This window comes from Cygnus olor, chromosome 4 (assembly GCF_009769625.2).
Source record: "Cygnus olor isolate bCygOlo1 chromosome 4, bCygOlo1.pri.v2, whole genome shotgun sequence".
Taxonomy (NCBI): domain Eukaryota; kingdom Metazoa; phylum Chordata; class Aves; order Anseriformes; family Anatidae; genus Cygnus; species Cygnus olor.
In genome coordinates this window covers 34,190,491-34,213,751 of record NC_049172.1, presented here as the reverse complement: position 1 = coordinate 34,213,751, position 23,261 = coordinate 34,190,491, and the positions used below count along the sequence as shown (strand labels likewise).

Genomic DNA, 23,261 nt, shown 5'->3' with positions numbered 1-23,261 from the left:
ATGGATATGTTTTCAAAGGCAAAACCTAGCTCAGATGTTCAAGCTTTCATATTTCCTGTGACCTCCACAAATCAACGAGGTGTTGGTGTTTGGGGGTCAAACTGGGCACCCTCTTGTTTGCTGATGGGGAACATGGAGGTGAGAAGGAGCTGTGAGGGATCTTGGTGCATTCCCTGACTCACCCAACCCATTGGGGCAGGGGCAGGGCTGTGCCAAAGCCTGCCAAGGTCATCTTCAGTTTCCCCAGGCTCCCTCATGGAAAGACACTGATGTTCATTTGGTGCTAGGAGGAGGAGTGACTGTAGAAGGAGTGGGGGAGATTAGTCTCATTTACTCATCTCTAATGAGTTTTCATGAATCCCTCCCCTCCCTGCATGTATCAGCGGGCATAATATCAGGCAACAAAGAGAATAAACTAGTTCCTGGAATCTCCTCCCTGTGCATTTTCTCTGGATGGGGCCTTATATCCTAGAGGCAGGCTGGGCCTTGTGCTGGCAGTAAATGAGGAAAGTCATCACATTGCCTTCCTGAGATATCTGCTGGAAACCACAGGCAGGGCTGTCTTTTTGTTATATTCTACAAACTGCTGACAAACCCAAAGGCATTCGGCTGCATGAAGAGGATTTGCATACATGTGTTTGTTTGTATAGTTGATGGTCTCCTTTGTTTGCACAAAACAAAATTAGCATATAAGAGTCACTCATTAAATGCACACCTTTATCCAAAACTGGTGTGTAAATTCCAGCATAGCAGGGGCTAGAGAAATATAGCACAACTTTCATTACTGGCCAGGTTGGACACAGGGAAGTCTAATTCTCAGAGGCCAGCTGGTATTTTCTGAGCTGACAGTTCACAAATAAAGGTTTTTTATTTATAAATTGAAAAGAATATTACATCTGGAAGTCATTGAAATATAAACATTAGGCACTCTAATGTCATTTTTACAGTCACTTTTAACCACACTTTAGAATGAATGATATGTCTTGCTTCTGCTTAGCTATAAAATAAAAACAAAATGTGAACATATGCCAATTCTATATGCTTCCTATTGCCCTACTCAGTCTCTGTATTAGCTTCTTTAAGTGTGCAATTCATTCATTTTATTGCTTCTTTCACAGTTTATCTTCAAACTAACAGCAAAATTCCCGTCAGTGTTACTGTGGTTCTTGTGTTCACATGGATTTACCTGCATTTGGCTCTGATTTGCCAGTCAGGTGCAAGATCTCCACCTCACCACCTCCAGTGGGGCACTGTGCCATGACATCAGCACCTCCTCCTGCAAATGGGTCTCCAGAGAGCATTTGCGAGGGGTAGTGTATGTTACTGTCAGCTTCACTGTTGTTGGATATTGCCCTGATATAGCCATGGCACCAGACCTTGCTCCAGAAGCTGTTTCCCTGTTTTAGATGAGGTCTTCATCATATCTCTTCCCTGACTTGAGCCTGAAACGGTTGCTTACTGTTGTGCACCACCGTACAACTAAACCTTAGTTGTGAATGGGCTAGAACTTCTTATAAACCAGTTTATCAGTGTGTTTCTTCAGCTTTCAATGGAAGAAAAAAAATAAAATAACAATTTATTTGTGTAGTACAACAGAAGACAATGGAAGATGATAATTGAAATGAAGCTCTGCATAAGGGAATACAAAAGCAAAAGGAATTTATAGGCAGTCTTCAAAAATGTGTTAACAGCAAACAGCTAATTAATTTCAAGTTATCACAGGTCCAAATAGCTTAAAGCTAATATTCATATTTGTACAGCTTTCTCTGAAGTGGTATTATTATTCCTTGATGGCTATTGTTAATAAACAAACAAAGCCTGATATTAGTCACAGAATCAGTGCATGGCTGCTTCACAAAACAAAGTCTGCCAAGTACACTGCATGCAATAGTAAGAACCTGGGGCATTTTTCCTTTGTGGGAGGGAGTGCTACCATTCACGTTTTGCTTTTGTCTGACACAAACTGCCGCTTGCCTGCCATTTCCACCTAAGCAGCATTTACTGTGTGGTTTGAATAATGTAACTTGGTCACTTATGCTGACAGGGTGTCAGAAAATATTGGAAAAACTGATGCCTTTTGATAGGGTTTTATAGAGAGACCTGGCCAACACAGATACAGAGGCTGAAGCAATATTTTGAAGTTAATGAGACAGCACAAGAGAAAAGAATTATAGTTCAACAGCATTTTACAGGAGGAAACACACAGTTTGCTGGGTGCTTTGAAGGTTCCCCAGGGCCCTGCTAACACAAAATTTGTACAAATTATAACATTTCTATAAACTTCAGCCTCTTGTTATTGATGAGCAGTTCAGAAAATAAATCAATGTGAAGCTGAAGCCATTAAGAAAACCATCAGTGTACCACAGTTTTAAGAATGCAGATTAGCACAGGGAAGATAGGCTGAAAAACTGGTGTTGGTAAATATGTTAGGCAGGTCTCACATCTTACCAAAACCTTGGAAGTTCAGTACATGTGGAAACAGTAGTAAAAAGTGCAGTAGTATGAGAGAGCAGAGACAGAAGGATGAAGAATAAAAATGATGTGACCAGCAAAAGGTTAGAGGCAAGAATCCCCGTGGGCAGATGCTTATTGATCACAAGAAAAATATCTGTACTTTTCTTGAATGCAGACTTAGAGACAATTAAAATAGATGGTGAAGGAGCAAGAGCTAAGGCACTGCTTTTCTGAGGAAAAGAAAAAGCCAGAAAAGGGAGTATACCCAAGAGGAGAATGAGAACAAAAGGTGAACACTTGCAAGGGAAGATACAGATGATATTGGAGTTGGCTGACAACTTTTCAGTCAACGATTTTTTTAAAAAAATGTATTTTTCTAATTATGTTATATATTACCCTGTGCACATTTTCCTAGAAAAGTTTATTTTAATACCACTTCCTTAATTAAAAACATGCTCTGTCTTCTCCCAGCCAAAATGAAACACATTTTTTAGCAACTAATTATTCCTTTGAGGTGGAGTGACTAGGAAGAGGGAAAGTCCATGAGGAGCATGGCAGAGAGAAAACACCTTTGCTGAAAATTTTTTCCAACATTGTTGATTCTCCATGGTCAATCATAATAGAAAGCTAAGAGAAATATTTTCCTTACTGAAGAAAGCAAAGCTATTTATAAATGTTAAGCTCTTTAAGGGTTTAGGAAATGTTTTTAAGCTGAAAAAAATAATTGAAGCTTTTCAAAGGCAGTGTTTGTGGTATGTCAATCATATGTGTGAAGACAGATATACTTTCATACATTTCCCCTGCTACACACATGGTTGTGTATCTTATGTGCAGAGAGGGCATGAACCATTTTATATCCATTTTTCTTAAGTCTAAGTAGACAGACTAGAGGAAAAACAGAGGAGAGAGAATCACACTCAGAGTTATTCACATTCATCCTTCTCATTTAGGTTAGTAAACCAGTACTGATGAATATATCCTATTGCTAAAGCCATGTAATGGCGGAATAATTTCTGTTTCACTGGTGATGGAGAACACCACAATAACTTAGTTATCTGCTCTGCACATAAGTGAGAAGCAAAGCGTAGCTATCTGAAGCCATAAATGGTTCTCAGACTTCAGCAAATTTGGCACTCTGTTATGGTGCTTCAGTAACTCTTGCTGCTCAACAGCTACACAAATAGCCTAAATGCAAACATGTTACATAATCAGGTATCTGTGTACTTGGAGATATCAGAGCCTACAAATATATACTTTGATAAAGGAGGGTTCATGGTCCAGATATTCATTCTTATAGAAGTGTATTAAATGAAGTTGGAAATGAAGAAATAAGCATGTGACCATGGCAGCAAATTGCCGCAAACAAACACGGCCTTGAATATACATAAACACGTGGACGTGCATGTCTTCCAAAACAGGTCTCAGCCTGTGCTTCACAAAAGGAACAGCCCCCAGAGGACGAGGAAGAGATATCCAAAGACACACTAAGAGCTTTTTACAGCGGTAAAATCTTTGGGCTGATGTAGAAGTGCAGCAGAAATGATGAGGTCATACGTGTGCTAGAGGAAAGAACAAATGACTACATAGGAATGGATGGAAATTTTCAGTGGGAGATTTGTACCAAGAGCCACAGAGCAACTTCTGTTGTATTTCAAAGCTCTCCTTATGACACTATCTGATAAATTAGGGGCAAGTCTTTATTAATCATTTCCTATCTTCAGCTGATATTTAAACTGAAATGGAGGCCCATATTGTACTGTTCTTCCAACAAATAAATTTTCATACTAGCAGAAATACATAGTCTCAGCACCTGCTTTTGAGTAACAGAATAAGCACCATGAATTTCCGTGCATCCTTGCTATCAATTTTATTCACATTAGATTATTGAAGTGTCTCCTACAGATAAGCAGACTTAGAATATTAAAAGAGTGCAAGCTAAATACAAATATAAATAAAGAGCATACACACACTGATTTCAAAGGTGAATCTTTTAAGAAGTGCTGTGGATCATGGACATTTTATTAATATTTAAAAAGCACAGAGATTGTAAGAGAAACAGAAGAGATATTCATGCTGCATCTGTTAACATGCACAATGTTGCAGCCATAATCAGGATGTAGGAACTTCTGTGGTTCCTGAGTAACATGGCTACAGCACAGAGAGCCTTTACCCAAATGCAGCATGTCAGAAAATGGCCACTGACAATCTGAAATAACTATTTTTCCAAAACCAGCATGCAACCCGTAGGTTAAGCACTGTACCGGCTGCCTCTGTTTCCCTTTTTCACCTCCCCATGAACATACAGAAATCTATATGTCTATTCCTTTCCCAGGCTGGTTTATTGAACAACATAAAATAAGCACAAATAATATCTTTTTTTTTTTCCTTTCACACACAGAGACAAAAAAAAACTTTCTCAGTTCATTGTAGCTCATATTTCTTCTCTTTTGAATAGCAGCGAGCTGAAGAGAACAAGAAAGTGTATTTTTTCCTTGTTTCTGCTTGGCTTTTCTCTGGACCCAGTAAATCCATTTAATCCTTTTCTGGGCTCAAAGGCTTCTTTGGCTTTTATATCCGGGCTTCTGGCTCCAAGACATTTAGCCTCAGGGCCCTGGCTAAGGGTTTTCCACGTTATATGACCCTTGGCTTCCTGTTCTTTGCAGCAAAAGGCATCCCAATTCCAGGGGAGTTCTGCCAGCTTGCACTGTGAGCCCAGCTGGAGCTGCAGGGAGGAAAGGGCAGGGGTCAGACACCTCTATCCTGCTGCATCCAGGATTGCCCATGTGGTACTTATGGGTCAGGGAGGCACTATGGCATCCTGGCAAGGCCTTGAGCATCTCTGGCTCCTGGATGACAAGGTGGCTTTCAATGGTGAGGAGTGGATCACTCACAATTGGCCTCTGGACCTGCTGGGCACAGGTCTGCTCTCTTGCAAGGGGATCATTGTAAAGTCAATCAAAGTTCCGGTTTGGTAATTTTGGTGCCTAAATATTGTTTTGTCCATTCTTTCACACAATCTCAACAAACAAGTTATTCCATCCTCATATCAATCATGTGGCCAGGCATGCATCCTCACTAGAGGGGCAGCTTGTTGCAGAGTACCTCCAGCCCCTTGAAAGGCTCAGTGGATAAAAGGGTCAGCTGTTGTCCCCGCTTCCCTGCCTGTTCAGGCTGCAGCTTCTGAAGTCCTTGTTGCAAGAAAAAGTTCTCTGACCATACTTCTGGAGCATCTTCTTTATTATTTTTATTATTATTTTGTGATTCAGGCTACTTTATCTTTTGAAATGAAGGGTTGAATGATGAATGGAAAATTGAAAGCATTTTATTTAAATTTAATAATTCCCAAAAGTTACAATTTTAGAAGTCAGTACCCTGAGGTAAAATCAGATGCTTGCAAGCCTTGCTGATGTGTATGCGGGCTGATCTAATCAGCCCATGGCGTTATATGAGTTGTAATGGAAAGAAAGAATCAATGTTAAATAGGTTCTACATTCATATACATTATCTTGTCTAAATATTTATTTTCCATAAAGTATTTGTGATACTATTGGGAAATTTTTAGTTACGGAAGATTAAAAATACTGGAGGCTGAAGTACTCTGTTAATGCACAAATTGAGGGCTTGATCCTGGAGGACTTAGTCTTGCTAGCTTCAGTGGGGACTCTTCCTACGAATAAGAAGTGTATACTAGTAAGCACAGAGTTTTAATACCATTATGAGAATACAGGCACCTTCTACTTCCTGATCGGTTCCTGTAAAACAATAGCACTATACTTGTATAGAACAGCTATTTCAACATAAATCATTTTTAAATGCATCTGGTTTATTTTCTGAAGGATGTGTGTGTTTTGGATTTGCCCAGTGACTACATATTCATACAAATGCATAGTAAACAGCCAACTGTCCACTCTATTTACATTTTTGATACTGTGCAAAATGCCTTTCAGCTGGTTGATTTTACTAGACAGCATTATTTTGAAAGAGCATTGTTGGATTCTGGCATGATGCATGGAAATATTCCTGCTACAAATAATCTTTTCAGTGAACTCCACTGCTCCTGCCAAACTGGCAAGTAGAGGGTGAGCCAGGCTGCAGCGCCAGGTACTGAAGGAGATGCAGAGAGAGTCAGGGCACGGCACCCTTGTCTTGCCTGGTGTAGGGAGCTTCATGGTCATGGTTCTTCCAGCCTGAGCCACACAGCACCTGGTGTCAGGTCTGGGATGGTCCATGCAATAGAGCAGAGGTGTGGAGCCATATAACATCTGATTGTGTGCTCCTGGAAAAGGTGCCCTTCTTTCCCTGCTCTGGTTCTTCCTTCCCCTGTCCTCACGGGATTTGTACCAAAAATTTCTGCAGAATGGAGATTAGACCTGTCCTCAACGGGGATGTGAGCATGTATTGTTTAATTTTTAAAAACAACTGTGTTGTTTTTCCCCATTTGGAGAAAAACAAATTTAGACAAAGAGCTATATTGGACAGCTTAATCCAACTCTAAATGCAACAGTGTCCAGGTAGAGCTGCCTGCCATCATGAACATTTTCTGGCAAGTAGAATGTGTATTTGTAAGTAGCTACCTGACAAAGTGATATCCTGTACCACAGTCTGCAGAATATGCTCTTACCTCTCAATCTGTATGATGCTGGTGTCCCGTTTGCCAGGCTCTCTGTCCCAAAATATCTGTATATACAGATATATGCAGTTTAGTGAAGCATCGGTGCATCAAGGCTCATTTGTGATCCAAAGGAGCTGAGTGGCCAGTCATGTAGATGGGCATGCCTGAAGTGGGGAAAAAGAGGCATATAATATGCAGTCTTGTTTAGTGATCTGAACTCAGACATACAGTATTTGCAATGGCTATTTCTTATATGGCATCTCTTTTTGTTGTTATTCTAATTACAAGTCAATGAGAACTTCATAATGAGCTTTCCTAGGAGAAGCAGGCTTTATGTAACATTCAACTTTATCCCAAATCTGTCCATGTTCTTTCTGTTGAAAAAAGACCTCATATTGTGCAATGTGCTCTAGGTCATCCTGCTCGGCAGGGGGATTGGACAAGATATCTTCAGAGGTCCCTTCCAACCTCAGCCATTCTGTGATTTTTAGGCTAATTCCTCACTTACAATCTGTTGGAATATTTCTGGAAAGTAGAAGAAAGATGTGATGACTGTGTGTTCACACAGAAGTAGCCTCTGAGTCTATACAAAACAAATCTCATTAGGCCCAGATGAGTTCTGAAAGTATCATTAAGGTGATATTTAAAGCCTATCGGAACTCAAATGCAGCTTTATATGACATTAAGATTTTAGTTAGTGACATTGAAAATGCACCTGTTCTTACAAGCCAAAATGGGAGTGCCTCTTTATGGGAGGATGGCATTAGAAGACTCTGGGCAGGTGACCAGTTCAGGCTAATAACTGATTGCTAACTATTCAGGAGCAGGGAGAGGGCAGCATCCTTTTGTATTTTCTTTAAAGGAGGTGTTGCCTATAGTCAAATGACATTTCTTTAGACTTGCTGATAATTCCCAATTTAGATCTAATACTTACTAGATTAGATAATAACATGTATTTTTTTTGTTTAACTAATTAAGGTTTTAAAAGTGTCTACAAATTTTTTAGGAGTCCTTACGTATATTTTACTTATTTACCATTTTCAGCTGTTAGGGTCATATGCAGAGACATGACGTAAATAATTAATCATAAGATTCTATTAATCTATTATTCATTCATTTAAGTGAGGCTTTAGTGTAACGATTTCTTTTGTTATGTTCATGGGAGGGGATCTCTCTTAGGTCTTTTTGCAAACGGTGAAAAATATTTGAAGGACTCCCTAAAAAAAAGAATCTCAGACATGCCACTAGTTCTTGGTTCTGCTGCTGGGGGAAGGGAGTGCATGTAATAGCCAAAGTAAGCAATTCATTTCATATCCTCTTCTAAAAGGAGTAAGATTGTGTCAGCCCTTTTTGAGAAGCCCTTTTGAAATCCTTCACAATATTACACAGATGTTGTTTCCATACTTAATTCCTGTAAGCAGCAGGGAACTTAAAGAATTAAGAAAAAGGTCTTAATATATTTTCCAAATTCTATACTAATTTTTTTTTTGTCTAAAATCCTACTCAGAGGCAAATTCTTTGGTAGATATTTGAATATGCAAATCAAATGTTAAATTAAGTAAGTTACGTAAATGTACTTTTACACAAGTTATATAGAGTACCTGCAAAAAGGACAAATCAGCATGACAACAAAAGGGGAAAAGATATGGTAAACGTAGTTGCACACCAGTGCAGTACCCATAACTTGGGTGCTGGTAATCCTGTACTCTCTGAGTGTGAGACGAATGTACAGAGAGCACGTATACCTGACGGTGAACAACAGCTTATCCCTGTACCTGCCTGGAAAATCCCTCAATTCTTCTAGAAACAAAGGCAAAGTGACCTTTATTAATAGCCTGCTCTATTTTCTAAGCAGAAAGAGATCATTTAACTCTCAGCTTTCTGGCACGTGCATGAATGAGCTGACTTGCCTTTTGGATGAACCCCCCAAAATGATCAATGTGTATTTCTGTTGTTTTAATGCAAAGGGAACAACGGGGCAACATGCTGCCTGCAAGCCTGCAAGCCTGCCATGGGCTTCCTACGTGAACCTGTGGTTTAAGGGAAGCACGGCAGCTGCCTCTGAAGACTGAGCTCAGCCGCAGTTCAAGTCACTTCTCACTGAAGTTGGATTTGGAGCAGTGCTGCAGGAAAAAAAAAAAAGTAAAAAAAGAAGTGATCAATCATATTTTCAGCATGAATGTTACTTACATGCTTCTGGCTATTCTCTCATACTAACACAGCCGTGCTGGCAACTGCTGAGTTACTCTTTGTAGTTTCACCCCTATAAAAATGTTATCAAGATGGAGTTTTGGCTGCAGTGTCTCACAATACCTCCTTCAGCTCGCACCTCCTGTGGGAGAATAAAACCCCAAGCAAACATTAGAAAACCAGGAAGTGCTCAGTTAAGATCTCCCCACAAAACCGCACGGTTACCGAGAGCGGCACTGCATTGCTCAGGTTCATTTTCACTCACAGCTGTGGCCACGTGTTTTCGGTCTGCAAGTGGCTTGCCGGCTGCAGGACCCTCGGAGAGAGCCTGTGTGGGCCAGGGACCTCCTGGCAGCAAGGCTGGAGGCCTGGAGAGGCCGCGCTTTGGCTGTAGCCAGCAGTGAGCGGGTCAGGAACCAGGGCAAATCCTGACCCAGAAGTTAATGCATTTCTTTTTATGGGGAAGGCATGACGGGAAAAGACCTGAATGAGCTGGTTGGTGGCAGTTTTGTGTCCAGCAATAGTTAGCTTCACTTATAAAAGGTGAAAGCCTGAGGGCGTTTGGGGGGAAAAGTCCTGTGCTGAGGTCTTGCTCTTTTTGTCCTTGCCTCAAGGTCATGCAAAATCTGTAGAAGAAACAATTAGGGATAGGGTAATATACACCGTATGGAGAAATGTATATTGAACACCATCAGGAGGTAAACTGTAAATAACCTTAAAAGGCAATTCTGCTGTTCAGTTATCTTGTTGCTGGTTTTCCAAAATGGAGCAAAAACAAAGCTGTTGATCCCAACAACTGCACAATGAGAGGACAAAGCACTGCATACTGTTTCTACTCCCGCTTATACTGCTTATATACTTATCCCTGCCAGGGATAACCAAGGGCTTTATGAGTGGTTTTGGGCGTAGCCACACAATCTCATTTGGTGCCCACGTAGCCCAGCTGGGGAGGGCGAAGGGGCCTGAGGCCTTTGCCAGGTCACCTGGTGGGGCAGCCGTGAGGACCAACATAGAGCCAGCTCTCAGCCTCTTGGTCAGCTGCTGTTGAGGCAATTTCAGATTCTGCTTCCAAAAGCCAGTCCAGCAGCTGCGGCAGGACTCAAGGCATCTAAATCTAGGTACCACAGGCTAGGCAAACTGGGAGATAGATAAAATTTCCATCCTGTGCCTGCTGCAGAGGGGTGATGGTTATACAGTATGAATCTGTGGAAATGTTTGTGTCCACTGCCAGTAATGCTGGGAAAGCTCAGACAAACCATTCTTCAAGTGGAGGCAAACGAACGTGCAGATTAGCCACTGGAAGAAGAGCAAGTGAAAAATATTCTTCCTGGATATTCTTCCTGGCAGGCACATCTGCAGTATAAACATTGACCTCCCACAGGAAGAAAATAAGGATGTGGTGTGTTCTTCTATCTGCAAAAGTGGTGTATTCTGGTCTTCCGCAGTGCTTACATTGTTCATCACTTCATATGCTTCTGCAGTTCCACACTCTCTTGTACCCAGATCTCTGCTGAGTGTTTCTGTGGAAAAAGCATTGGGCACATATTTCTCTGGGCTATGGTCTTGCTTCTGGGAGGTGCTGCAGACTGCAAGAGGAACAGGGGTTTCATGTTTAGCTTGCTTTCATCCATTTTAAAATGAAAGCCATTGTGGCTTTTTGCACTTTGTGAATGGGAAAGCATAATCACTTCCTTTCAAAATTATGTAAGCAAACATATTCTGCCTTTAAGACATTGAAAAGAAAACCTCTGGTGTAAGGTATTGATCTCTATTGTAACTGTGTGAATCCAGAGAAAAAACATTAAAAAGCATCCATATTTGGATTCCTCTATCGGTTGCTGTACAAATAGAGAAACTTCACAGAAGTCCAGCTGTGTTATTTTGGTGTAAAATTGTGGTAAGTAATAAGAGAATCAAGTCTGATGGAATGTAAGAAAATGTTTACCACCCTTGTTTACTCCAATAGCAACACATGAGTCAGATTTGTACTGATTATTACACTTCTCACATTGATCAGCCCTTCTTCCTTTAAAATTTCTTGGAAAAACTGTTTTATAAAAAGCAGTTTTATATTGGTGAAGCACACCAATATTGTGGTGTGAGGCACAGATGAAAATTTTAAACTGTGCTTATTGTCACAGATATTCATATCTCTGGCTGAAGCTAATGCTAATTTATTCTTCTTCACAGAGAAGAACTCTATGACCCCAAATTAATTTGTTTTTGTAGCTGCTCTTCCTTTTAAATTGTATTTCAAATCCAAGAAGTGCAGCACTCCCACATTATCTGAGTATATTTCAGGTCTGTGATTTGCTGTTATGGCTCAGTGTCTCAGTCAAGTAACCTACACTGTGACTGTTGTATGGGTTAGAGAGTGCTTAGGAAGCTGGAGCTGTTACATCGCTGAGAGAGCAGTCCATCACCATGAAAGCTCACAAATCTTGCCGACTTAACTGGGGCCAGCATCAGGGAGTGAACGTGAAACCCTGGAACCTGGGCCACAGAAAACTGAGTAGTGCCACTGGAAGTTACAACTAGGGAATACGGTAAACTGGAGTCATGCGCTCAAGAATGATTTTATGTGTGTGAACAAGAGTAGCTACTGATTTATGACACTGCTTGCCAGTGAATGAAAAAGATACGTGATGTTTTGTGCCAAAAATATACTAGTAATACACACAGATACTGGTTAAGTCTTTTGTTACAAAATTAGAAATATTAATGCCATACTAATTATTAGAATGAAAAATAAAGGAGAAAATCACTTTTTTTTTTTTTTTTTTTTGTGGCAAGATTTTAGATAGGAAATATTTAATTGTAGATCCACAGAAATTTGTATTGGTACGTTGTGATATTTTCTGAAGAAGCAATAACTTTTATACAAATTGACCATGAACACATGATAAAGGAGTTAGCAAAATCACCTCTACTTAAGAAATGTAACTGGCTATGGATGGGGCCCTCTCACCAGGGTAGATGGATTTTCATGACAGAATGTGTGGTCTTTTCAAAGTGGCAAAACATCACCAATTCAATATGGGATGTAACCTCAGAGCAGCTGGAATTTACTGCAGTGGAGAAAGCCCATGTAAGACACTAAGAAACAGACAATCCAATTTGTATAGTTTATTAGTTCATAAGTAGAGTCTAATGTATATTAAGCTGGTTTTTCATATGCATTAAGGGTTTTTTCTTTCATGTGATTACATCCATGAAAATATTTAGTCTGAAATATATATACAGGCATATCTAATATTTTAGGAATCTTTTGGATCATCTCACATGATCTTGGCTGTTTGCAGCTGAGCTGAAATTGCCAGAAAGCTGTCTGAGCTTGATGCAGCTTGGAAAGAAACTGACCCGTTACTAAAGTCAGCAATCCAGAGACCAATAGCCTTTTTCTCTGTTCTATGATTTTTATTTGAGCAAATATGAATTGGAAAGCCATACAAAAGTTAGAGCAGAGAGACAGAGAGAAAGAGAGGGAGGAGAAATAGACATTGAACTCAACCCCCAACCTCAAAATCCAGCAGAACTTAATCAAGTTTGACATTTTCACTGTCAGGTGATTAAAATATTTTACAGAATACTATGCTTGAGATGTGTATACATAAAGTTATGCAGTGGCTGTATAAAACAAACTTACATAAAATTTTCTGTTTCTGTTAAACTTTATAGCAATTTTCTGTGAGGACATGCATTTCTGTCTGCTCTATGTTCTTTTTTTTTTTTTTTTTCCCAGTAAATATATTTACGGGTTATAAAACTACTAGTCTATACTAACAGAGAATCCAGTCTGTTTATGGTAGAATTGCCAGGCGGATGGTATGTTTCAGTTCCACAGTAAATCAACTTGATGAAGCAGTAATTGCTTACATCAGTTAGGAACTTGGATTTATGTATTTTATGGTATATTAAGATGGTGACTGCAGCTGTGCAACACTTTCACTTAAAATCAAATCTTCCATCATATGAAATCTTCCTGGTCTTTTCTGTGCTTACTGCTATCTAAACCTAAAACATCATTACCAAAGATTTCATGTCATTCATGTTCCATGTGAGCAAATCTCGGCCCAAGTTATTTTCTTAGTTCATATATTTCGTGTATTTGTATTTTATATTTACTGTTTGCTTTGAAAACTATCAGGACCTGAACCTACATGGCTTCGTGGGGCTGGCCTATCAGGCAAAGAAAATTGGTGGTAGAGATTGCTTCAGCTATAAGGAGCTGGGAGGCTTCCTGCTCATCTCAGGATTTTGCAAACCAACCACAGTAAAAGAGGAGCAGATCCTTTGTGTTGCTAGTGGTGGACAGCATTGCTTCATCAGTGGCACAACACGTTGCCAGTGGTCAGAACTGGACTTTCTGTTCTGTCAGAGGCTGTGCTCCAGAGTGAAGGGATGGATGCTCAGTGCAGCTCTCATTGCTGGAAAAACTTGGTCATAGCTCACAGAGTCTGGCTGGGAAGCTGCCCCTCGCCCGAGACATCCCTCCTCTGTACCCCTTTTGTAAAAGGATCAGGCTGGCCAATATCTCGACATAAATCAGAAGTCAGCTCAGACAATAATCTACACAATCCTACCGCCTGATTTATTTCCCTCCACTACACGTGAGTTACTTAGCAGGAGAAGGAACTACTTTTTCATTTTGTCCCATCTGACCAAAATTTAAAAATATGCACTGCTAGTGCATGTGCTTGTAAGCATCAACAGCTGAAATTCAATCTAAGCTAGTTTTGATCTTGCAGATCACATTCATTCCTCTCTTGAATGGATGAGGATACCTGTTTGGAATAAACTTCTGGAGCCAGCACCCATATTTCCAAATTAAAAATTCATTTCCCATATATATTCTCTAATACTTGCTTAAAATTTGCTGTTTCTACAAACGTTCTTGCCAGAAAATGCAATAGCTAGAACATGCACAGTAAGCAAACACAAAGAGGGCATTGAAACAGTTGAAGAGAATATGTTTATAAACTGAAATGAATATTCATTGGAAACTTTTTTAACAGTGCTCACCAGTTCTATATTGGAATACTGTGTAAAGTTTACACTCCATATAAAGAGTTGCACTGTTCCCTTGTGAAATCCGTCTTCTCTACTACCTCCATATTGGATATTTGCATTTTTAGAAATACCATCTGCCAAGCCCCACACAGACTGCAAGTGATTTCCTGGTTATATATTTTGGATATTCTGTGGTTAGAAAACTATGGAGCCATATTACATGTCCTATCCTCCAGAACATCTGTGAGAATAAAACCACATGAATGTAAGCAAGTCAGCATGATAAAAATGATGAAGAATTTCAATTATATTGTATAGGAATGCAAGTTTTTTTTTGTTGTTGTTGGTTTTTTTTAATATATCTCTGTATATAAGCTGCTTTCTTCTTGCGTGTACAAATAGCTCCTTAGTTTTTTTTTTTCTAGCACTGGACCAAAACAGGTTCAAAACTCCTCTCCCCTGACTCTTCTTCACTGTCTATTTTCTCTCCCCACCGCAGGACTTTCTGGCAGCATCATCAAAGGAAGGCACCATTAATGTAGTAGTTGGTCTTTCTAGTCCCCCAAAACTGGTTTGACTTCCACTTTTTCTGTGTTTACTTTTCTACAGATGCAAATAAGAAGTGGAAGGCCTACAGGTGATTGAAACTGAGCTTCTGGTAGATGTGGTTTACAATGGGAGGTGATCCTACATGGCATTTAACACATTCTCTTTAACTGGAACATTTGCTTTAGTGTAAACTGGGTCAGCAGCTGAACAGTGTCTGTGGGCAGCTAATGGAATAACTATGATGCTTCAGATTCAGTATAACCTGAGACAAACTTTCATGCCAAGCCGTTTCCTCCCTGAAAATTGGAGAAGTTGCATCTAGTTTCAGTTCTGTCATGACATTGCAGGGTATTCTTGACAAGTACTTCACCTGTCGAGCATTTTTTCGTTTCAGCTTCCTCATTTATGAGATTTGGATATTATTTATCCATCTTGCAAAATTGCTGGGCTCAGTCATCTATTATTTCTCAGGCACTTCTGGAGAAATAGTTGTTATGTTCCTTTGTCAGTGGAACATGTTATTCAGTATTTTGAAGCTGGTGAATCCCTAAAGCAATTGAAAAAATGACAAAACATAATAAGTGCAAGGGACTCCATTCTGCTGCATAACTTGGTACAAAAATCACTTTTAAAATCAAATGGATATATGCCTCTTTAAAGACTGAAGGAGTAATCCAGGGAAAGTAGCAAAATGCCTATATATTAAACACAGGGTTGTGTGTCTCATTTGTTTCTGTGAGCATTTAAAAAAATGCCATTGAGATGTAGATCATAGAGGCTTTGCAGAAATATGTTGTAATTCATTATAACAAAGGATCTCCACCTACAAACATGAATATTAGTCATTTCACTAACGTGATGAGTCTCTCTGGAATTTATGGTGCTTTTACCCGGGCCTTAAGCTATAATTTTGTCATGACTGGTTTGTATGATCAAGCCTCTGACCACAGAATTGTTCATAAAACCATTGATTGCCATTGTGGTCTCTCTTTGCTTCATTAGAACTTTTCCAAAGAAGTTGCCTTATTTAGGGCTTGTTTGGTATTTTACTATCTTATGTATGCTGCGTTCATATGCATGTAAGAGACAAAGAGATTCATGGATTTTCACTCGTATATGTATAAAGTTTATACATACATTTATATGCTCTCTTTCATTAATGTATTCTTAAATTTTGTGTAAAAAATGACCATTTCTTATAAAAATAGTCTAACTGTAAAAGGAAAGGTAATGGTTCACATAACTGGATTTATATTAAATGCATTTAGGACATGACAGATGCTTAATACAAACTGTATTTTTGCATATTTTATATACACGTGCATGTGTGTGTCTATACATACATTTAAATATACAAAACCAGTGGCTTGCAAAGGGAGTGCTATCACAAAGAAAGTCAAACTAATTTTAGCTATGAAAGGAAATACCTGTTTTTTGAGATAGATTTTAAAAACAAGTTATTGCTATTAATTTGTTACCCTTATAGAATGGAAGTGTGTGAAATACAGCCCTACTGAAGGCCGTGGCAAAGCTCCCACTGTCTTCAAAGGGATCTGGATTTCACCCGTGTATTTTCTCAAAGAGAGCTGCCAGTAACATCTGCCAGCTGGAGATCCAGTTAGACGGGGGTTAAAACAAAAGAAATGCATGTCAGCATTTCGTTGCATGACAAAGGATAGAGGCTTTGAAAGTCTGCTGTGGTGGATTAGCACAGAAAATGAACTTATTCCTTTAAAATGGGGAGCACTTGACGGATCTTTATGTTCTCATGCATCTTCTTCGTAGGTGTAACCACATAGGGCACAACTGTGAAGTGAGTGTCCCTCACCTGAGCTACCAGGTTTCAGACTGTTCCCGTTCTCATTTCATACAAAATCTTACCTCTGCCACATCTGGAGGTTGTGTGGATGCTTTTCTCTTTTGTACTCTCTCTTTGCTTTTCTAGGGTAGTGTCCTGTACTCTGTCGCTTGCTGTCTAGATCCTTGCTGAGTAAGGAGGTTTGTTGCCCCTCATTTTCCAAAACCACTCTATGTTCCTGTAGAAAATGAGCATTACCCAGGAGAAATCTGCCTCCTGACCACACCTGCTATTATTTCACTCATCTCCATCATTATTCATTAGGAAAAGAAAGCAGTATATAACCTCAAGTTGTGCAGTGCTGGCACTGCAGCAGATTTGCTCTAGAAAGGTCAATCTGTGGTACCCATGTTGGGGATTTGGATTTTGCAAGATCCCTTCTGTGTGCTCAAGGGCAATGCTGATGATGGCTGCTGTATATTTTCAGTTTATTCCCTTTAAAATTCTACACATGTACAGGAATAGCTTTGAAATATTATTTTTTCTGATTAACAGGCTGCACATGGGTAGGAAAAATTGGAAAGTGTAAAGTCTGTATTCCTATGGGACATGAATTAAAAATGAAAACCACAGGTGGTTTGGGTTTTCTCCTTCTAAATCAAAACATGATGACTGAGGCTTAGCCAAAACCAAAATATGGCTGCCCATGGCCATTTTTTCAATAAAAGTCTCCCAGATTTGTTATACATTCCACTGAAAATCTTTATTGTGTGTTAGACACCATGAGTTTCCTGCCCAGAAAGGAGTTTCTCATTTGACTGTTTTTATACTTTTTTTTTTTTTATTATTAACATTCCTAGTATTTTACAAGTACGGTACTTTTTATTTGAATAGGATATATCTATCAGATTTCCTACAGTATTACATTCTGATATTTCTTTAAGAGAGAAATCTTTGTTTTGGCTTCTAATAAACATTATATTATGATAGCCTAAGAACCCCGAAGTCATGCAGCTAAAGCATTACAAAGATAAGAATTCATTCTTTTATCTTCTCTTTGTAATATCAAAAGATGTTTTGCTTAGTTCATTGTGTCAAACATTTAATAAGATTAATCATTTTCTGACCTTGGAAATTCAAACACTTCAGTACATTGGAAAAATGATCAGGCATATAAATGGAAAAGATCTACATTGTTTGTGGTGTCCAAGAAGATATAGATCTGTGCAGCAACAAATACCCAAGCTATTTCTCATCATTATGAATAGTAAACTGTAGGCTTTAGAGGGTCAGAAAAAGGTGAGTGTTGACTTATTAAATCATGTTCCACTGTAAAAAAAAAGTAATCAAGGATTAACTAAGTAATAATCCTGCCTAAGCTAGTTAAAAAAAAAAAAAAAAAAAGAGAGAGAGAAAAAATGCTACATCTATTGGAACACTTCTCTGCAGAACGAAGACTTTACGTATATTGCCCTCTCCCTCTTCTTATTTTTACTTATTATTAACTCTGAGGACTTATTTATTTCAAAAGACCTAGATACAGAATTAGAGAAGATCTTTAGACTTTCTCTTTGAAGGCTTTTGAAATCTGTCAAGTGTCTAAAAACTGTCCAAGAACATCAATGGCAACGCAATAATAAATGAACGAAGAGCCCAAAAGATGAAACTGGCAGCATTTAAAAACTGACTGCCTCAGTTAGGTTCTGCAGTAAAGTTTGGACAGAAAAATGTAAGAGTCCTATTTCAGAGAAGTGCCACACATACTTCAGTCAGAGATGTCATTCAGAGATGAGATGCATGAGTGTTCAGTCTAATAAAATGACAATGAATTTGGGGCTTTAATGTTAGATGCACATACTTGTTTTTTTGTTTTGTTTTGACAATAACGTTATTTAACTACATGCTGTTAGAAAACAGTCATTTTCCTAGATGCCTACAATAAATATAAAGTTAGTCTGGATAGTTGAAATTTTGAAATTTGGAAGCTCTCCTAAAGCTTGAGCTACTAATTGTGTACTGAGCTGCTGCTGACATTGAGTCTTTTTTTCAGGAATTATAATTAGAGTTATGCTTAGGTACTGGTAAGGTAACCAGGCTGTGTCTAAGAAACTTCAGATAGATCACCAACAATACAAAAAAAAAAAAAAAAAAGGCTGTTTTGCAATCAGCTGCCAAAAAGATATTCACATAACTTTATCTGAAATCCATGTCTTGGTACAGTGTCAGCTCAAAAGCATGCACTGAATATCAGTTTTGTTCCACTGACAGCAAATTTAACTTCTTAAAAACATTGTAAATCTTAAAAAAATTAATATCTCCCATTTTCCTAGGGAGATGAAGACTTGACTTTTATAGGCAGGCACTGTTTTTGAGGATCTCTCTTACCAGGATAAGCTTCACTGCAGATATAGAGTGATGAAAAGATTCTAGCAGATGAAATGGAGGAAAATATTTTGACAAAACACTACAATTCTCCAAGAGATCTACTTGTCATCTACAAGCCTTGTGATCTACAAGCCTTGTCACTGCTATAGGCTTGAGACACTTCAATCATAGGAGTTGAAAATATTCAGTCGCTGTGTCCAGAATAGAAAAGATTAATTAAAGACAACAGTTAGTAAAGGCATAAGGAATATCAGAGGGCTTTCAGGGAACCATTTTTAGGCTGCGGTCTGCTCTGAGATTTGAGAGGCATGAACCTCTGTCATTGTTAATTGTTATATCTTCTTCAAGCAGTGCATAAAAGGTGGCCATCTTCTACAGGTACTTTGCTTGCACTGTGAGCTCTGACCTCAGCTGTCACTGAAGAGGTTGCTTGATTTCCAGATATAATGAAAACGTTTTACCTGTAGCTGAAGCAATGACGAAATACTTTTTTTTTCCTCTCCAGGATTTAAAATCAATAAGATATACCAAACTTGAGACTTCAAGCCTTGTCTGGTTTTTAAAAATAAAAGGAAATTTCAGCTAGAAAAAGGTAGGTTTACTAGACTGAATTTTCTTTCAAACATATATATATATTTCTTTTAAAGAAGCAAAAATACCCTGCTGTTTTTCAGATTTCATTTCAAACCACAGTAATTTGAAAGGCAATGTGTCTGAAAAAAGTATCAGCAGATTTGGGCAGTTTAATGATAACCCTTCCTTTCAGAGCAAAGACTAATGTTTTCTAAATACTGTGTTCAGTTCTTTTCATTTGTCTCTGGTAATTGAATTTTTAGGTATTAAAAATGACATCAACATTTTCTCTGTAATGTGACGGCAAAAAAACAAAACAAACAAAAAAAACCACCCTATTTTAAAAAAGCTGAAGTTGGAGTTTCAGGAGCAGAGACTTTAGAAAACATCAAATAAGGAGACCTCACTGAAATCATGGGAATTGGCAAGAGAATAGATTTTGATTTAAAAAAATGCTGCCATTTATAAATAAAATGAAATTTTCAAGAGAGATGCAGTTGAAAGTTCTGCAACTTTTTGTCTAGTGTCTGGAAGAGAATAAGAAAATATTTTTATATATAGGATTTGATTGACTGGGTGTGTTGATAGATTATGTTGTTGCAGGTTTATATAAGTATATGTAGATTGTACAATTTTGTGTTTTAACTATACTGTATATCTACTAACATATGTATTTTTATGTAGTGAGTAATACTGTGGCATATGTTCATGTTTTAGTACTTTGGAGACAGTTCAACTGAAAAGGAAACGGGATTTTATATCTCCTGGATGTTTACTTTGACCTTTACATGTACTTCTGCAAATCTGGGGGGATAAAGTTAAAGTTGGATGGGCAGTAGCAGTTGTGTGAGTCATGAGCATTGCACGGGACTTAGAAACTGCAAATGTCTTGTTTCTGTATCTTAGAGGGATTCGATTTAATTTCTAGTGTAATGTTTTTAAATGCAATTATTGTCCATAGTATATTTTAAGGTTGGCTGGACTTGTTTAAACCTGGCATGCACACATCCCTGCACTACCTTTGACTGCAGGGCTGGTTTTTGGAGTTGTTCCTGCGGCAGGACCCAACACATGCCCACACACATCACCTTCTCAGAAGCCCACGATGAAGGCTGCACACAACATAACAAGGCCATCAAAGTTAGATCATATCCTTATGAAATAGGCCTAATATTAGATATATTTACATGGAAGTGCTGACCAGGAAGACTGCATTTTTGTTAGTTACTCTAGTGATTTGCATTTAGTAGTCTGACACAGGCCCAAGAAGAAAAAAAATGGTATATGTTCTAATTACATGTACAACAGCTACAGATGCTTTGAGGTGCACTAACAATTAATGGAGGAATAATATTTTAGTTATGTAGTGAAAGCCCTAGGATTTTTTTCCAGTTTACCTGCCATGAGTAGAGGCCAATAAATTTTAAATCCTTTCAGCAATTCCAAGCACACTAGACAACAGTCTGGGCTTCTTACACCTATTTCTGATCTGAACTCATAGTCTCACAGATACAAAAGCTTGCCATCCCTGATTCCTCAAGAGAGCAAACATCACAGATCAAATGAGGTAAGATATCAGTTAGCCTCTGTTCCTGGGAATTTTGACAGCAGTGATTTAAGGTACTGAAAGAGTTTCCTTGAGAGCAAAGGAAGTTGCTTAGGATAAGGCAAAGCTGAAAGTTAAAACCAAGGCAACCTATGTTCCTTTTAATAAAACCTTAATGTTACCTTGCAGTCACTGGTGAGTTTCACTGTCAGGACATCTCTGTCTTGGGATAGAGGAAGAATCTGCTTTCTATGATGTCTCTTGTCACTGCCAGCTCCTTCCCTTATCTTATTTCCAGCACCACGAAGCTTGTAGTTGGATAAGTAAATATTTCCACGATGCCTGGGGCCAGGCAGGGGTGTGCACTAACATTATTGTGCTTCCTTGTCATTTTTTATTATATCCTCCACCATGTTCCCTTGACTTCTTCATAATTTTCTTTTCTTTTAGCCTTTTCCTTTTGATTTAATGTAATGCAGCATGTAATGTATGGTACAATGCAGCAAGATCTTAGTTAAAGTGAGTTAAATGGAGGCGTATGTAATATTCGTAAAAATACGGCTATTCCTTTAACTCACCATGGAATTCAGTGTGTGATTTGATTGGCATTCAGTTTTACAGTCAATCAAGCTGTGCTGGTTTCCATTGGCAAAGCAAACATCTGCTATTGTTATCTAATTCAGGCTTTGGACAAACATTCTAGCACATAAATCATTTTTGATTAATTTTTTACTTCAGCTTTAACTTTTAATTAATGTCACCACATATTTTACAAGAAAGAGAGTGGCCTTCAGAAAACCCCGAACCTAGTGAAAAACTTGATTATTGATCTCATTGAACAAATTTATATAAATGTCCAACTCAAATCAGTATGACTTTTATATTTCCTGTTCTGATCATTAAGACATTGCTAATACTCTCCAGATAGCAAAAGCAATAAATAAAATCATTTTCTTGATTTGCTAGCATGAACGGAACATAGAGGAATAATGTAGTGGAGAATGCATTTATCCCCCCAAAAAAAAAAACAAAACACAGAAGACTTGCTGTTCCCTCAATATGCAGATCATGCGTTAATCTTTTTCTTTACAGGGGAAGGGAAGGAGGAGTTGTGATAGAGATTAATCAATTAATTGTTGCTCATGTTTCTATCTGACATGGGTATTGCTATCTGACTTGGATTTCCATAGTTGAGTACCCCAGAATAATTGAGACTGACAATACTTGGAGGATTGCTCTCTTCCTGTGGAAATCCTCTTTTGACACACATTTGGAGCTCCAGTTTAACAAATGCATCAACATTCTTGCTTTTGGCTGTTTGCTGTATTTCTATCACTTAAAGTAAGACTAAGACTCTTCCTTAATTTCTGCAAATAAAAAGTAGAAGAAGGCCAACAAGAAGGCCTTGTATAAAAAGCAGCGTGGCCAGCAGGTCTAGGGAAGTGATTGTCCTCCTGTACTCGGCTCTGGTGAGGCCGCACCTCGAGTACTGTGTTCAGTTTTGGGCCCCTTGCTACAAGAAGGACATGGAGGTGCTCGAGAGAGTCCAGAGGAGGGCGACGAGGCTGGTGAGGGGTCTGGAGAGCAAGTCTTACGAGGAGCAGCTGAGGGAGCTGGGGTTGTTCAGCCTGGAGAAGAGGAGGCTCAGGGGCGACCTTATCGCTCTCTACAGGTACCTTAAAGGAGGCTGTAGCGAGGTAGGGGTTGGTCTATTCTCCCACGTGCCTGGTGACAGGACGAGGGGGAATGGGCTAAAGTTGTGCCAGGGGAGGTTTAGGTTGGATATTAGGAAGAACTTCTTTACTGAAAGGGTTGTTAGGCATTGGAATGGGCTGCCCAGGGAAGTGGATGAGTCATCATCCCTGGAGGTCTTTAAAAGACGTTTAGATGTTGAGCTTAGTGATATGGTTTAGTGGAGGACTTGTTAGTGTTAGGTCAGAGGTTGGACTAGATGATCTTGGAGGTCTCTTCCAACCTAGACGATTCTGTGATTCTGTAGTTCTCTGGCTGTTTTTCATCCAGTTTTGTAAGGCTCTCCTTAACAGTGATGTGATGGATAGGAAAGAAACTACTAACAAATAACAATGTAAACAGATCTAGAATACCGCTGTTTCCTGCCATAGGTATAGTAGTAGGGGAAGCGG

General features: G+C 38.9%; 1 protein-coding gene across 1 annotated transcript; it reads left to right on the top strand.

Annotated features, from left to right (window-relative positions):
- Nucleotides 1–23,030, top strand: LOC121069309. The gene is given in 3 exon segments (XM_040555376.1): nt 1–138; nt 22,502–22,629; nt 22,631–23,030. Coding segments are annotated over 3 exon segments (666 nt in total).
- The last annotated feature ends 231 nt before the right edge of the window (nt 23,031–23,261 follow it).